The 17,060-nt window shown below is 35.1% G+C and overlaps 1 protein-coding gene across 18 annotated transcripts in view; it reads right to left on the bottom strand.

Annotated features, from left to right (window-relative positions):
* The window catches only part of LOC149769964 (bromodomain adjacent to zinc finger domain protein 2B-like), a 131,947-nt gene that overhangs the window by 73,859 nt on the left and 41,028 nt on the right, over positions 1 to 17,060 (bottom strand). For 17 of the 18 annotated variants that reach the window (XM_089949608.1, XM_089949604.1, XM_089949598.1 and 14 more), the window contains 7 exons: positions 14,968 to 15,087; positions 13,775 to 14,008; positions 12,846 to 13,052; positions 9,491 to 9,680; positions 8,208 to 8,369; positions 5,290 to 5,474; positions 3,875 to 3,976 (listed from right to left, as the gene is read on the bottom strand). In XM_089949608.1, coding sequence (XP_089805734.1) covers positions 3,875 to 3,976; positions 5,290 to 5,474; positions 8,208 to 8,369; positions 9,491 to 9,680; positions 12,846 to 13,052; positions 13,775 to 14,008; positions 14,968 to 15,087 — 1,200 coding nt within the window. The remainder of the gene's footprint in view (positions 1 to 3,874; positions 3,977 to 5,289; positions 5,475 to 8,207; positions 8,370 to 9,490; positions 9,681 to 12,845; positions 13,053 to 13,774; positions 14,009 to 14,967; positions 15,088 to 17,060) is intronic. The other variant, XM_089949591.1, reaches the window with a different exon arrangement.

Below are 17,060 nucleotides of genomic sequence, written 5' to 3' on the forward strand. Positions count from 1 at the left end.
AAAAAGAGAAGAAATCAGGAGTATTACCAATGATGTCATTCCCACTGAACAATGTTCATTTGACTCTAATAACACTACACTATTTACAAAGTCCAAAATATTTTAGAGTGAATATTTCAGTTCTTGTAGACTGTCATCAAACTGTGTTTCAAGAGCTCCAAGTTCAACGATTTTGTCCTTAACACTTTTCCTCAAAGAACATGATGTTGTAACACTTTAAATTTTCCTCTCTGCTTTCAATGCACAGTTCTCAGTAGCAGCTGCCATTGTCTCAATGTCTTTTTCAGTGCCTGCCTTTCTTCTCTAACTCTGCTATTTCCTCATCTAGTGCTTTCTTTTTTGTCCTCCTCTCTCTTGCTCAAGGTTTTTCCTCTGTTCATCCAAGTATGTGCTGTACCTACTGTAATCATTGCCTGCATTTATAAGCATTTTTGGTGTTATACCAATTTGGCTAATTCCACCAGCATTTCTTATACTGTCAATAATCACTCTCTTTGCAACCAGTCCTTTCCTTCACATTTACATCTTCACACTCTTTAATGATAGAATACCCCTTTCAACAGTAGCCTGTCATGGGAAGACATTACAGGACCCCCATTCAATAATTCCAACTATGAAAATGAGATCCAAATAACAATATACTATTTAAAGAGAAACCCTGTTGTAAACCTGTCTGAAACCCACCTATGAATATTAAAATCATGGGAAAAAATCTAAATTAATGTGGGCTCCTGTGCTGAGGCCTCATTATTTATACCCCAACCCACCACCATAAAACAAAAAAAAGTAACAAAAATATTTATTATATATATATATATTATCACTTATTTAAAAACATCATATTGACGTTTTAAACTATTTCATATGAGATATATTAATTAACTTTGGCTGTATTCTATATTTTTAGATTTATTTTGCTCATTGCAATTATTGTCTGTCCTATTTCCACTCAGTCCCAAGAAAAAAGAAAGATCCAGATTGAAAAAATTTCATAATTAAGACTACATACAGTTTTGTTTTTAAAAGTTGAAGCTGCATGTTCGCAGACGTACCTCTTTCGTCAAACAATTGCATTATTTATGAGAGCTAGGTTTTTTTTTCTTCAGCTGGATGTGACCATAGAGCAGCCTCCCCCACTGCAAGCAAATCAATAACCATCTGGCATAATTTGCATTTTGCAAAGTTGTCTGCGAAAGATCTCATAATCCAAATTGTATATTTTCCTTGTCTAGCCACCGAAGTTGGAATCAACAGCCAGCCATTTAGAAGCTTACAATTGATTCAAATTTAAACCGCAGCTACATCCAGATGTTCAAAATGTACGACTGCGCAGTAGCCAGTTGTGGAAATTTCCATTCTGGGACAAACTTAGTGATAGATCTTTTTTTTTCTCTCTCTCTCTTTTAAATTTAAATCTGCAAAAGGAAACTATTTATTAATTCCTTTAGTTTTCAATAAAATCAAGACTTTTCAAGGTACCCAGATTTGTTTTGAATTTTCAAGGTGTTTTCAAGGCTTTGAAGGAAAAATTCATCTTTCAAGGCTTTTCAAGGTCCCCTACGGACTCTGTTTTAATATCCTCTGATATTGTCTAGTAATTTGCAAAACATGTAATTTTTTTATCTGTCATTTGGAACACACTTGTATATTGCTGGTTTGAATAATATTTGGCTCCCACCTGGGCCAATTTTACAGCCCTCTGAGTTAGAGACATTTAACTGCAATTAAACAATACATTAAAAATCAAGGTATCTGCCATTGTCATCATCTCAAAAGAGGATACAGTAAAACCTGTCCTGAGAGACCACCCCTTCTGCCACCAAAGAGTGGTCTCCCAAGACAGTTGGGCTCTCATAACAGGTTTGTGCAAGATTACCATTTTCAAGGTCAAATTGCTGCAGGTGTAAGATGGGAAAAATTGCTGTACATGCATTAAATTTGTAAAGCATTTAATATATATAATTATATTTGAAGATCATGTGTACGTGTACATTAGCCAATGAACTGCACATTTAAGGAGGTAATATTTATTGATCCCGTCTGTAAGTGAACTTGACATGCCCATACACTGCAGACTCACTTCCATCAGAGCAGAAAAACCTATTGCAACACTTCCAGTGTATGAATTAGTGGCCTTGGTCAGGCTTAAGGTAAATATGTACAAATTAAAGAAATCAAAAGACAGGATTAACCCATCAAGAAGAAATAATTTATTTAAAGAAACAAGCAAAATCCTTAATTCAAGAAAAACATAGAGGTTATCTTGATAAACAAAGGATGCAACAGGCCTGTATCAGTGACAACTTGGTGTGGGTTGTAACAACAGTAACATCAAACAATCAACAAGTCATGAAACATTTGCAATAAAATCAAATCTGGAAAATGATAATCAGTAATTAAAGCCACGGGCCCCTTGCATTACGGATTGACTCCAAAGACCTAATTCACCCCAGCCATTGCATTACAAATCAACTCCAAAGACCGCAATCAGCCAGACCATATGGATCGACTCCAAAGACCGTATCGAGCCAAGCCTTATGGATTGACTCCAAAGACTGCATTCAGCCAAGCCTTATGGATTGACTCCAAAGGCGTCATTCACCCAAGCTTTATGGACCGACTCCAAAGGCATCATTCACCCAGGCCTTATGGATCGACTCCAAAGACTAAAAAGAATGAAGCCCTTTCAAAAGAATTCTCATTAGAGCATTATCCGGATATGGCAGTTTTTCATAAAAGATAAATAAACAAGTAGCCAGACTTGACTATTATATGTAAAAAGCAATCTCAATAGCACAAACACTTTTATAAAAAGATCATGGCCTCAAAGGGTTCAATGGTACTTACTGTGATGTGGTCATACATAGCAGTGTCATTTTTGAACAATTTGTACTTAGCAGACAATCCAAAGCAGTCATGGTTACAACAGAATAAATATGCATCAACAATGTCAATTTGTATTTTTGAAACAGTCATTCGTAGCAATGTTTTATGGATAACTTGAGGTATTGTGCACAAACGAAATCAGTATTGGAACCAGATCTGTAGCATTTTCATTTAGAACAAACTACATGTCCTAAGAACAAGCAGCAATGGCAAACATATTTAACTGAAAGTTTGTAAAGTACATGTAGGCCTTATTTACCACTAGCACAGTTGCACAAACTTCAGTTCCAAACCCTATGCAGCTAAAAGGCTTGTTGATGTTTCTCAGCTTAACTCAAGACCTGGCGGTTTTTATTCCATTGCACATGACAACGGCAATCATATCTCCCGCCATGAGACATACTCAAATTGACAGGTATTGTCCATTAAACGTAATTGTGTCTCTTCCTGCTTTTATTCCAAACAAATCTGAATATTTCTTTTTATTCTTCTGAGCTGATTATTAACACTTTTTAAGAGGCTAATTTTCCGTTTCATCTTCAACAAGCAATGCTTGCTGGAAGCCATTTCTGAAAATTCTATAATCATCAGTTTGATCATGCAGATGCTTAGCATTAAAAAATATGCAGTTTAATGCATCTGAGGTACTGCTGTAAAGTTAGTCTGGTTTTCTGACTAATTCCACTAATTCTAATTTTAAATCCAGAATCAATTATCGGATTTTTTGGCAAAATTTATTTTACTTTTTGCTTTTATTCCATAAGTCCATATTTTATGGGTCATTTTTGTAAAACTTATGGCAAAATTGTAAGGGTTGACAGGTTAGAGACAAGGCACACAAATTTACAGCCACAAAAACGTCTGATATTGGAAAACAACTAAATTTTATTAGCTGTGAAGAAATGTATGTTTTCAGTAATTGGTCTATATGTTATTTTGGCTGGCTAATATAAAATCAGAATATTTGCAGGCTGCATCATATGCTTACATTCTGCCCTTGCCGAGCCTCATAGAACTCTCCAACATTGACTTTTGTGTTAAAGGAAAAGTTGTCTCGTCCAAATTCCGTCACACCATTTCTGTCTAAATACTGAAATTAGAATAAAATTATCTGCTGATGATTCCATTTTGTTTAATTTTAATAAAATAATTAATAAAATTTAGCTTTGTCCATTGTAAATTCTTTTGACACTAGACAAATCTTTGTCATTATTATGTGTAGTTCTTAAGTAATGTATTGTTTGATCATTTAATCTGCAAACTTAACTTTTTGTTATTTTAACTACATCATCTGAATAAAGACTAGACTGCAAAAATTTTTACATAATAAATGTCCTTGTACAGCTGTCAAAAACACTGCTCCCGCACTTCTACGTTCGAAGAAAACTCGTAGACCCATTTATAACACAGAAATAGGTGTGGAATCTATTTTTTCTTTTAAAACATTCATAAATAAGATTTATGTATATTGTTCATTATATTGTCAAAAATGGTGGTTCTTGCCAAGAAATTTTAAGAAACAACACTTATTAAAATATGTCATATATTTTAAGATTTCTCAGTACACTGTAAATAACAATATATACAATGAGATATTAAAATGTTACAAATGCCTACTGATGATATAAATACCATTTAAATAAATCTATGTCAAGTGAAATTTGTGTTTCAATTTTTTAAAATTCGGTTTCAGAATAATCATCCTAAATGTGATAGTCTTCTTGCATTGAAATGTGAGAAGAATCAATTAATCAGCATATCTGTAACGATCTTGTCAAGGGCTGACTGTGTTTTAAACTCCAACTTGAGGAATTGCTTCAATCAAAAGAAGACATGCTTGTTATCACATTAACTCTGTTGTTTGAATCCAATCAATCAAAAGAAGGCATGCTTGCATTTTTATGACATCAATTCTGTTGTTTGAATCCAATCAAGCAAAAGGCGTAGATTAAAAAGAGTTATAAGGCATACGATCTTACTGCATAAGAGCTCACAGCCACAGTCAGGTGTCAGGTCAACTCATTACATATAAGCAATCAAACAGTTTTAAATATTATTAAGCAAGTAACATACCTAAAGTATCAAACATTATTCAGTGATTTATCCTACTCATTTGCAAATGTGATCAAGGATAGCAAGGGAACCGAGCATTATAATCTTAGTTTCACAGATACAGTTCATCATGGAGAAACGAGCAAACTAAAACTTCCTAAACTGACACTCAGAAGTTTGTACAAGAATGAGCAGAAATTTTGCTACTGCAAAGAAATGAGAACATCTCTACTTTAAAATATGAAATCAAGTTTTGACATTTTATTTAAAGAAATATGTTTGTCATTTTAAAAAAAAGGATCTTGAAAAACTTTCTATAGCAATTTAAAGATAACAATTGATACAACATACCCTCATAACATCAGGAATAGTCTTCAACTTTCGTCCACAGGGGGCGAAATACCACACCTCGCCAACTATTCCACGACGCCCGTATGTGTGAATATTGGTTTGCCGACGCCAGCCATGCTGAAGTGGAATTTTTAGCTCCTTTTCATCAAGCTGGACTCGCCTTTTCTTTAGAGGGATAGCTATTCCTGTGTATAAAAAATAAAGAAATAAAAAATTAAAAAATTATTTTAATATTTCACGAGTTGGGTTTCACCAGAAAGAATTAATCAAGAAACATCTCTCAATATTTGTCAACAATGTGTTGTGCACCACAAAGCATCATACATGAGTCCTGTTTCACAGTATCATTAATTCAATCCAGTTTCACTATATCACAAAGTATCACTTCATCAATCCAGTCACTGTATCACAAAGTATCTTTACATCAGTACAATTTAACTGTACCACAAACTGTCTTTTATAAGCCAAGTTTCACTTTATCACAAACACATTATACGTTGATCAAGTTTAACCATATCACAAAGTGGCAGTTTCACCATATCACAATATATGATAACATCAGTCCCAATATCACAATGTATCATATGTCAGTCCAGGTTCACCATATCACTAAGAATCATACAGAGTCCAGTTTCACTGTCTCACAAAGTGTCATTATATCAATCCCATTTCACTAGACACAGTACTGCTTCCAAATTTAAAATAAGTTCATACTTTCAATTTGTTTCAACAAAAACAAGTAGAAGTGTTTGTGTGTGTGTGATTTGGATTTTTAACAAAGCTTTAAAAACAATTCAGTCATGTCGCTACAATGTCTGCAGTGTGGCAGATTATAGTGATGTCTAGCGCTGGGACATCATGCCGCAGACATGTAGCATCGTGTTCCACCCAGTTAGATTATTGTGACACTAGGCTGACCAGTCTTAACGCTAACTTCTTAATGTTGAGCGCCTAGTGAGGCAGCTGATAGTACCATTTTTATAAGTCTTTGGTATGATTCTCAGGGTTCAAACCAGCAACCTCCTGCATCCATGGCGCTCTAACCACTCGGCCATCGGAGCAGTTGCAACAAGTGTAAGTTTTGTAAACAAACTATTATTAGAACACATACTGTATTTTGTATTAGAATACATACTGTATGTGTATTAGAATGCATACTGTTTTTGTATTAGAACACATACTGTATTTGTATTAGAGCACATACTGTATTTGTATTAGAATGTATACTGTATTTGTATTAGAACACATACTGTATTTGTATTAAAACACACTGTATTTGTATTAAAACACATACTATATTTGTATTAGAACACAGAACACATACTGTATTTGTATTAAAACAAATTGTATTTGTAGTAAAACACATTTTGTATTTGTATTAGAACGCATACAATGTGTACCGTATTTGTATGAGAACATATACTGTATTTGCATTAGAAAACATACTGTATTTGTATTAGAACACATACTGTATTTGTATTAGAACTCATACTGTATTTGTATTAGAATGCATCCTTTATTTGTATTAGAACACATACTGTATTTGTATTAGAACACATACTGTATTTGTATTAAAACCCATCCGTTATTTGTATTAGAATGCATCCTTTGTTCTATACTATATTTGTATTAGAACACATACTATATTTGTATTAGAACACATACTGTATTTGTATTAGAACATGTACTATATTTGTATTAGAACACATACTGTATTTGTATTAGAACACATAATATACATGCTTTTTTTAAATGAGAAATAGTTTAAGGATTGCATATTTTTTTACCATTATCTTTCTTTTTTATATGATATTTGGAATTTCAACATTTTTATATTTATCTTTCTTTTTTACATGATGTTTGGAATTTCAACATTTTTACATTTATCTTTCTTTTTTATGTGATGTTTGGAATTTCATTTTTACCTTTGCCATTTTTTTGTAACTTTATTTGGAAGTGTTTATCTCCTTTGCAATTTTCCCCTTTATAATTTTGTATAAAAAATATTTATTTGCACAATGTAACCAGGATTGTGCTGACATGACATTAAACCTTATACATACATAACTACACACATACATTTAAACAATTAAAACCCTTTTAGGATATGCATCTTCCTTCACATTTCAGAAATTATAATTTATTTTTCATTATTACATTATTAGCAATCACAAATACCAGACTCAGGGTGTGATACAATGTCATATGGAATATTATCAAGATTCAAGAATGCTTTGATATATTATATCTAAATATTCTAGGATTCCATGAAATAAAGTGGAATCGTGTTGGCTTGAGTTGCTTTAAATAGCCTGACCAACCTGCATCACTCAAGCTCGTATGAAACACCTGACAGAATGTTTATAATTAAACAGTTTTCTCTACAGCTTTCATGAACTTAGAGGTCTCTTGTGCATTTAACCTATCCAAATTCTGCAGTAAAATATACGTTAAAGTTGTCCACTTTTATATCATGTTGCAACTATTATGACATTTCAAAGTTTACAAAGAGGTCTGCAGGGGAGATAAATGTTTGTATGGCTGTATTACCCTCCAGAAATAAAACACAAATATTACTATTATCAATCAGCTGTCTCAAGCACTGTCAGTTTTTCATTTTGCTATGCCTAAAAGTAAATCCACTCATTTTACAAACCTTTCCATACTGGGCACTTCAAAATGTTTGTATTGGGAAAGAAAAATTCCCACAGGCATATGCAGATGCAGTTAACTTCATTTATCTGCTCTTCTTAAACCTGACATTTTGTTTTAAAAATTGCTTTTAAATTCTGATTTAGGCTCTACACTCTAATTTTTTTAAAAATGTACAGAAGTGCAAATATAAGGTGTACAATATTGTCAAGGAAGAAAAAAGTGTTTTCATTACTACTTTTTTTCTGAAAATATTCCGTTTTTACCGTCTAAAGAGCTGTCTGCGCCCCTTTTCCGTGCACCAGATGACCTCTTGACCTTGGTTGCATGACTCTGAGTACCATCCGCTTCCTGAACTTCAGACTCTTTATCATCACTATCCGAGGAGGAGTCACTGCTGGATTCACTCTCGCTCTCACTACCGCTTTCTAAAATTTGAAGAAACAATGATACGAACTGCTGCCATCAAGCAAATGACTGAAAATATGGTCAAGGTATCTGGTACAGAAGTCATGTTATTTTGTGTAAACAGTCTTCCTTCTTTCAGTCCCAGAAACCTTGACCTTTGATCATTTGAACCCGACTTCAATAGCTTTCATCTTTGCTGCAATTGCAACCCACTTACTTGGTAATGGTAGATGGCAGAGGACCAGAGTTATTATGCAATTGCAACCCACTTACTTGGTAAAGGTAGATGGCAGAGGACCAGAGTTATTATGCAATTGCAACCCACTTACTTGGTAAAGGTAGATGGCAGAGGACCAGAGTTATTATGCAATTGCAACCCACTTACTTGGTAATGGTAGATGGCAGAGGACCAGAGATATTATGCAATTGCATCCCACTTACTTGGTAATGGTAGATGGCAGAGGACCAGAGATATTATGCAATTGCATCCCACTTACTTGGTAATGGTAGATGGCAGAGGACCAGAGTTATTATGCAATTGCATCCCACTTACTTGGTAATGGTAGATGGCAGAGGACCAGAGTTATTATGCAATTGCATCCCACTTACTTGGTAATGGTAGATGGCAGAGGACCAGAGTTATTATGCAATTGCATCCCACTTACTTGGTAGTGGTAGATGGCAGTGGACCAGAGTTATTATGCAATTGCATCCCACTTACTTGGTAATGGTAGATGGCAGAGGACCAGAGTTATTATGCAATTGCATCCCACTTACTTGGTAATGGTAGATGGCAGAGGACCGGAGTTATTATGGGAACAGACAGACGGACGGTCAATATCATAGGAGAATATGCTGCTGCTTATCATAGGAAAATAAAAAATGCAAATTTTACGGCGATACAAGAAATGCTACTATGATCCACTGTCTCCATAACAAATGAAACTTTTCCTCTTGAAATATCATAAGCACCTTTTTCTATGTAAGTAAATGGAAAAGATCATATGCATTGGACAATTGGTTTCTGTTGTTGATGTATATTTGTCTTTAGATGTTAAAAACTGGACAAACAACTTGAACTGAAGCTCTATCTATTCATCCAGAATGCTCTGGAACAATTTGCACAACTTTTTTTTCTTACCAGATTCCTCAGAATCTTCAAAGGATGTGATGGAACTTTCATCATTTGTGTAAGTTTTGAATTTAGCAATGAGCGGTTCTGAGTTTTTCAACTTGGGGGAAGACCCAGGCACAGTGGCAACAAGTGGTTCTGAGTTTTTCACCTTGGGGGATGACCCAGGCACACTATCATACTTTTCTGGAGACAAGGCCTGCAAAACACAAATACAAAATGCAAATAAATAAATAAATAAATAAATAAATAAATAAATAAATAAATAAAAATGAGATTAATACATTTTACATTTTAACCCAAACAATAATAATAAACTTTATTCTTGTGGATTTCATCCCTTTTTCTTTTGAATTGTTATTCTTCTAAAATGTTTTGGCACTATTTAGCTTATTAGTTATTCCATGACGCCTGTAAATCATTATTACACCTTTTTCCATTAATTAAAGCCCCAATGCTGCTGTTTATCATAAATTTCACCATTCTTCCAATCTAACTAAAGTTTGGAAGGAAGGAAATAATCTGTTTGAAAAGCTATCTGACATAACCTGTTCTGTGAAATAATCAAGATGTTAGGTTTGAAGGCAGTTCAAATATTCAGTTTAGAGTTAAGACGTGCCAACACTCAATCCAGTCAATGAAGTCACTTGTAATTCCATTCTTTTTCAAAAAATGATCCAAAGGTAGTGATGTGATGTAGTGATAACAACAACATTCGCATGTGGTGCACAAATTAATTTGAGCAGGAATGAAGAGAGGCAAGCCCTCTTTTGTTAAGAAGATCTGAGAAAAAAAAGCATGCATTTGCTAAAAATAACAGTCGGGTGAATGCTGGTGATCAGTGGAGCACTGCAATAGTTAAAAGGGTTCAACCTGGGCAAAATACAATTTGTCTTAGCATGATTCTGGTTTCTTGTTTACAATGGTAACATCATCAAATTATGTGTTGCAGTTTTCTGCTGAAATTGGGTCAACCACAGATAAATATCGAATTAATTAGTAAACATATGAAAAATGGCATGGCTTCTCAGTTGGAGGGAGAAATTACATGGTTCATAATGTGATGAAACATCAATATTATCTGATTTTAATGGAACCCAACATTGTTTAGGAGAAATATTTTCCAGTGTTATTCGGATGATCTGGTATATATCACTTTGTGCACATAACTGCGCCATTGGGGCAATAAGGATAATACTGTATTATTATATTATTGCCATCTTCCTTAAGAACTGATCTTTTACAGTATTTTCTGTAGGGTATATCTTCTACAGTGTTGTCAGTGGGGTAAATCTTCTACAGTGTTGTTTGTGGGGTAAAAATTATACAGTGTTGCCTGTGGGGTAAATTCTCTACATTGTTGTTTGTGGGGTGGCTCTTCTACAGTGTTGTATGTGAGGTAGATCTTCTACAGTGTTGTCTGTGTGATAGATCATCTACAGTGTTGTATGTGAGGTAGATCTTCTACGGTGTTGTCTGTGTGATAGATCTTCTACAGTGTTGTATGTGAGGTAGATCTTCTACGGTGTTGTCTGTGTGATAGATCTTCTGCAGTGTTGTATGTGAGTAGATCTTCTACGGTGTTGTCTGTGTGATAGATCTTCTACAGTGTTGTATGTGAGGTAGATCTTCTATGGTGTTGTCTGTGTGACAGATCTTCTACAGTGTTGTATGTGAGGTAGATCTTCTACAGTGTTGTCTGTGTGATAGATCTTCTACAGTGTTGTCAATGGGGTATAATGTCCAAACATAAAATCCTTGTAGTAAGAGTTGGTGAATTTTTCAGGTGATGTAATACATGCACATAGAACATGTGTTTAGCAGTCATCTCCATGAAAGACCATCATTTCAAGACAAGAGGTTCCTTAAAAAATGTCATCAACAAAACTGTTTAACCCTTTATTTTACATAAGCACTTCTGGACTTCTCTATTACATTTCAGAGGAAACACATTTCGATGCCATGAGCCATTATGCATATAAGTGCATGATGATGCCTTGAGTCAATTTGAATACAAGCAAAGCTTGATGACTTGAGTCAATTTGCATTCAAGTGCATTTTGATGCCTTGAGCCAATCTGCTTTCAAGTGCATTTTGATGCCTTGTGCCAGTTTCCATACAAGTGCATTTTGATGCCTTAAGCCAGTTTCCATACAAGTCATTTTGATGCCTTAAGCCAGTTTCCATACAAGTCATTTTGATGCCTTAAGCCAGTTTCCATACAAGTGCATTTTGATGCTTTGAGCCAATTTGCATTCAATTGCATTTTCAATGCTTTAAGTCAATTTCCATACAAGTGCATTTTGATGCCTATGCATCATCTACATAGAAACATGCATCTACATCTAAATTAAAGGGGCCCCGAGTTGTCGAGTGGTCCAAAGCACTCTCCGTTATGGATCACTGCCATCTCACCTCTGTCTGTGTGGGTTCAAGTCTAGGATTCGGCCAATGTGGGTATGTGAGAAAGCTTGCCAGTAGCTTCTCGTGGGTCGGTGGTACTTCCCAGGGTTTTCCCGGGTTCTTCCTCCACCATTAATACTGGCCACCATGCATAGCCTATTATGTGATGAAAAATGGCTTTAAACCCCGCAACAACATCTAAATTAAACATATGCCACTTTTAGCTTGTTTTCAAATCGTCTCCTTTAGTGAAAATCCCATATTAGAAACTATAGGTAATGAAGAAAATGACAATGATATCACGCATTACAGAATGTGGCTGCTATTTAAGATAATGAAGTAATCTGCCATTAAAAATGACTGAGTTAGATTTTATCTTATCCAAAATTAAAGTGACAGACTTTGTTCATTACTTTCTGGAGTTACGATAATTAGAATTATGACTATGAAGTCTTCAGTAAATCAGATATAGGCTACGATATTCTTCATATTTGGATAATTTATTGATACAGATTTAGACACAGGACTGGTAGATCTAGACACCGTGATTGGTTCCAAACTACATAGCAATAAATATCTGATTTTACTCATAAACTTATCTATAGCTAACAAATACGTACCAAAACAAAGTTATGGTTACAAATTATGCAGGCAGATCTAATTAAGACAGAAACATTTGGGTAAGATGTGTTCTACTTATAGCACACTGTACACATACGATGAGGTTAGGGAACCTCAAAAATGGCTTACTATGGCAGCTGACTGCCTTCTGTTAAAAGGCATGCATCCTTGAGATACCTTCATAAAAATAAACCTGTATACGTGAAAAAACTTCCCATTTATTAACTGTTTTAAACAGTTTTCCATTTATGTATGTATTAGTCCTTTACATTATGACTGCCTGACAAAATCCACATAAGTAAAATGCAACATGAATTGTATTGCTTTACTGAATTTTTACCTGGGCCAGTTTAGACTGATGAGGCTTATACTTTATACCAGTCAACATCTGCTCCTCTCCAGCCTGCTTTTGGAACTGGTGTGACCGCCATGACACCTCCTTCTCTTTCTGCACACCAGCCTTCTTCATCAACCTCAATGCCAACTGCTGCTGTTTCAACTCCTGCTCAAGCTGATGCTTCAAGTCTTCTTGCCTTCTCTTTTGATCCTGTCAAGAACAAAATAATGAAGTTAGGATCACGGTAACCTATTCCGAAGTAATAATGAGGTACTGGTTTCCATGACTGCTCAAGCTGATATTTTAAATCCCTGTCCTATCTTCTGTTCCTACTAATGACAAAAGAAATGGTGAGGATCACAGTTACCTATTTTTTAAAGATATTATGAAACACCAAATATATATCCCCTCAAAAGCTTTAACACAGTTAATGTTTCAGAATAAAAGTAAAGACAAATGTTTGCCAAAGTCTGGTATGAAATCTTGGACATGGTGACCTGCTTTAGAGACAATCATTATATACTCCTTTCCCACTAAAAAAGGTTCTTTAAACATCCATCAGTTTAAGTATCTCAATCCCCATTAGGTGAAGTATGTTAATGCACTGCTTAAAATCTACAGCTGCATTGCATTTAATTCTAAAGTTTATGCATGCTGATGCACTATTCCAACTTGCAATTGTGCTACACTTAACACTTACATTGATACATGTTACTGCACTCTTCAGACCTACAGCAGTATTGCATTTAACATTTAAGCTGATGTACACCACTTAACATTTAAGCTGATGTATGCCATTTAACATTTAAGCTGATGTACACCATTGCACCATCGGAGTAAATCACAATTATGACTGGGTCATAAAAGTCAGTTTGGGGTGGGATGGATGAAGGAAGGCTTGCAAACTGAGCCTATTGAAAGCCAGGTCATACCTCCAATTCCTTAGGTGACAGACTTTTCTGGCTAACATTTTTTGGAGGCCGTCCTCTTCCACGATGCCTGGAGCCCTCTTGCACCCCACTTCCTGCAGACTTGTTCTGCACTCTCTGTCGTATTTGATCAGCTATAAGCTTTTTCTTCAGGCCGTCAATGTGGATGGAGGTTTGGGAACCAGTCTGCTTACTGGGACTAGAGGCACCTGAGGTTGACTCTTTGGTTGGATTTTCCTGTAAAGGGAGACAACCTGTCATAGTTGGAAAGATAACCCTGCAGACTGGCCACATACATATATTTGGATCCCAATAAGCCCATTCTAATACTAATCAAAACTCAATATGCTGATCACTTCTGTAAAACAGCAAGAGTATGATTAAGCAAGTTTTATGGTAATTCATAAAATGAAAATTTACTCCACTAGTTTGAGAAGTAGTCTGATTATAATACTGAAATGTAGACACTGGTGGACAAATCTTTGTCCTCTTTTTCCTAAAAAAAAAAAAGACGGAATCATTACAAGTCTAAAGAATAACAATAGCACTAAAAACACTCCTTACGGACACTCCAAAATTTAGACCACTTCATAATGACCTTGATGCTGGTTCATTACTATCAGTGATGTAATGCATCTTTGAAAGTCTGACTGTCTTTAAATTCATACCACTCTTCACTAGCTGCATTAGTTTGTACGGTTCTAATGTATAAACAATACAATGAAAGGAATTAGGTGGTTAGAAATTACCATACATGCTCGTGTAAAAAAACAATTAAGTTCATAGATGCTGATGATTATAATGTGATACAACTGCATTGGACATTATCTCACTCAGTGGCATGATAACATCAGTTCAATGTTATCAGGATCATTCATGTTGATTAGGTAATCCCACACTCGTGTGGAATAGGTAATCCCACACTCATGTGGAATAGTCTCACACTCATGTGGAACAGGCAATTCCACACTCATATGGAAAGGGTAATCTGACACCCATGTGGACTCGGTAATGTCATGCTCATGTGGAATAGGTAATCCCCCGCTCATATGGAGTAGGTAATGCCCCGCTCATGTAGAATAAGTAATCCCCCGCTCATGTGGAATAGGTAATCACCCCCTCATATGGAATAGGTTAAACACATATGACTTCTTCATTTGGGCAAACAGTGAAAACACAGTAATGAAAGAACAGACCTTTCTTTCTTTCCTCTTTTCAATTTCAAGCAAGAGCTTCTCTGCTAAAGAATCTCCATTAGACCCTTGGTGTTCTGAGTCTTTACTCTCAAATCCATTGGTTGTTGCATTCACTTCCTTCTGAAAGAAATTTTAAAAATGCTACCTTGTATGTCCATACAATATGATGCAAGTCTACGTCACGCAAGTGCTACAATATTTTCAAATATTTGTAAATGGTAACGGCTGCCCTCAACTGTAAAACCTGACTAAATTTGGCTCCCATCCACTGTGTCCCTTGAAGTTACTCAACATAAATAAAATTCTCCAAAGCAGAGACGTCAGTCCCAAGAAACATGATGCCAACCCGAAGCAATGTGATACTAACCTCTAGCAACATGATGACAACCCCTAGCAGCATGATGCCAACCCCAAGCAACATGATACAACCCTAGCAACACGATACAACCCTAGCAACACGATACAACCCTAGCAACATGATACAACCCTAGCAACATGATACAACCCTAGCAACATGATACAACCCTAGCAACACGAAACCGGAATCTGATCATTTATAAAAAGTTGGAATCTGAGCATTAAAAAAAGAACATTTCTATTTTTCCAATACCTTATTGTAAGCATTAAACCCTACTGATTTTAATGGATTTTTCTTTTTTTCCAATACCTTATTGTAAGCATTAAACCCTACTGATTTTAATTGATTTTTGGATGAAACATGCTTCCTATGGTATTCTTTTCCAAGTGTGATGCTGAAATCTGTCGAGAAAAAAAATGCCAAGGAATTGTATAAGTCCAATGTTGATGCATTGTGCATGGTTCATATGGGAATTTCAAATTGAATTTAAGGAAATTTTAGGTTTTTTTATCACCCATTTTCAGGCCCCATTAAACCAATTAATCTTACCTTACACCAACACGTTTCTGCATGATTTTACATATATAAGAAGTCTTTCTCTTACAACCTGAAAATCAGTCAGCAACGTTGCAATCAGGAAACATAAACTGGAAAAGCTTTATGTTGTTTTCATCGGATTTATAGGAGATACGGGTCACAATCGTTTGTACTGTCCAAGAAATTGCAGCTTTCAGTACATTTATTTTAAAACCAAAGGCATCAAAACATTGATTGCTGTAGGAAGAGATGCAAGGACTGGATGGTGGAAGGAAAGGGGTTAAATGTACGCAGAATAAGTCCCTTGAACATGCAGCTATATTATATGTTTCCATTTTTCACTCAACCATATTCGAGTTTACAATTTTCACTGACATTTTTTATAAGCACAAGCAACCAATGAATCTGGAGATAATCAACAGTTTATTTGAGTTCATAATTTGAGTGGCTTTTGTATTTCTCCAGGGTACCTCCTGTAGATTTTGTAAGTTGAAAGAATATTTTCACATGGGTAGAGGGCAGTAGAGAAACTTAACTTATTAAGAGATTCATATTTTAGAATGGGGAGAGGGCAGTAGAGAAACTTAACTTATTAAGAGATTCATGTTTTAGAATGGGGAGAGGGCAGTGGAGAGATATATTACAACATTAATATTTTTTGAATGGGTAAAGGGCAGTACAGAAATTTCTTTAGATATTTTTATTTTATAGTGGAAAAGGTCAGTGGAAAATATATAAGATTCATACTTTAGACCCCCACCTAAAAATAGCATACCTGACAAAGTCTGACTTTAATCTGATAATTACAAGTTTTAGCACTAAACTTTAACTTTCTGAGTTGCATATCAAATGAGCAAAATGCAGCTGAAACTGAATCTTGTAGAAATAACTTAACATCTTTAGCATCCCCTAAATCATACTGGGCACTCATCATTTTCCTCAAAAACCAGGAATATGCATCCATGACAACACTGGGAGGTAGAAGCATAATTTTTGCTAACATAAGTGGCAAAAAAGCGTAATCTGAACATAAAAAGCGTATTCTATAAATTAATGGTACCAATAGTAGTACCCCTATTTTTTGAGACCACGACATCACAGCTAATATATTACATGCCATAATTACAGCACACTATATGAAATGTACATTTTTACTAATAACCTAATAACAAAAAAAAGGCATAAATGGGCAAAATAC

The sequence above is a fragment of the Sinohyriopsis cumingii genome, unplaced genomic scaffold, assembly GCF_028554795.1.
Source record: "Sinohyriopsis cumingii isolate HCF-2022 unplaced genomic scaffold, ASM2855479v2 utg002917l, whole genome shotgun sequence".
In the NCBI taxonomy this organism is placed as follows: Eukaryota; Metazoa; Mollusca; class Bivalvia; order Unionida; family Unionidae; genus Sinohyriopsis; species Sinohyriopsis cumingii.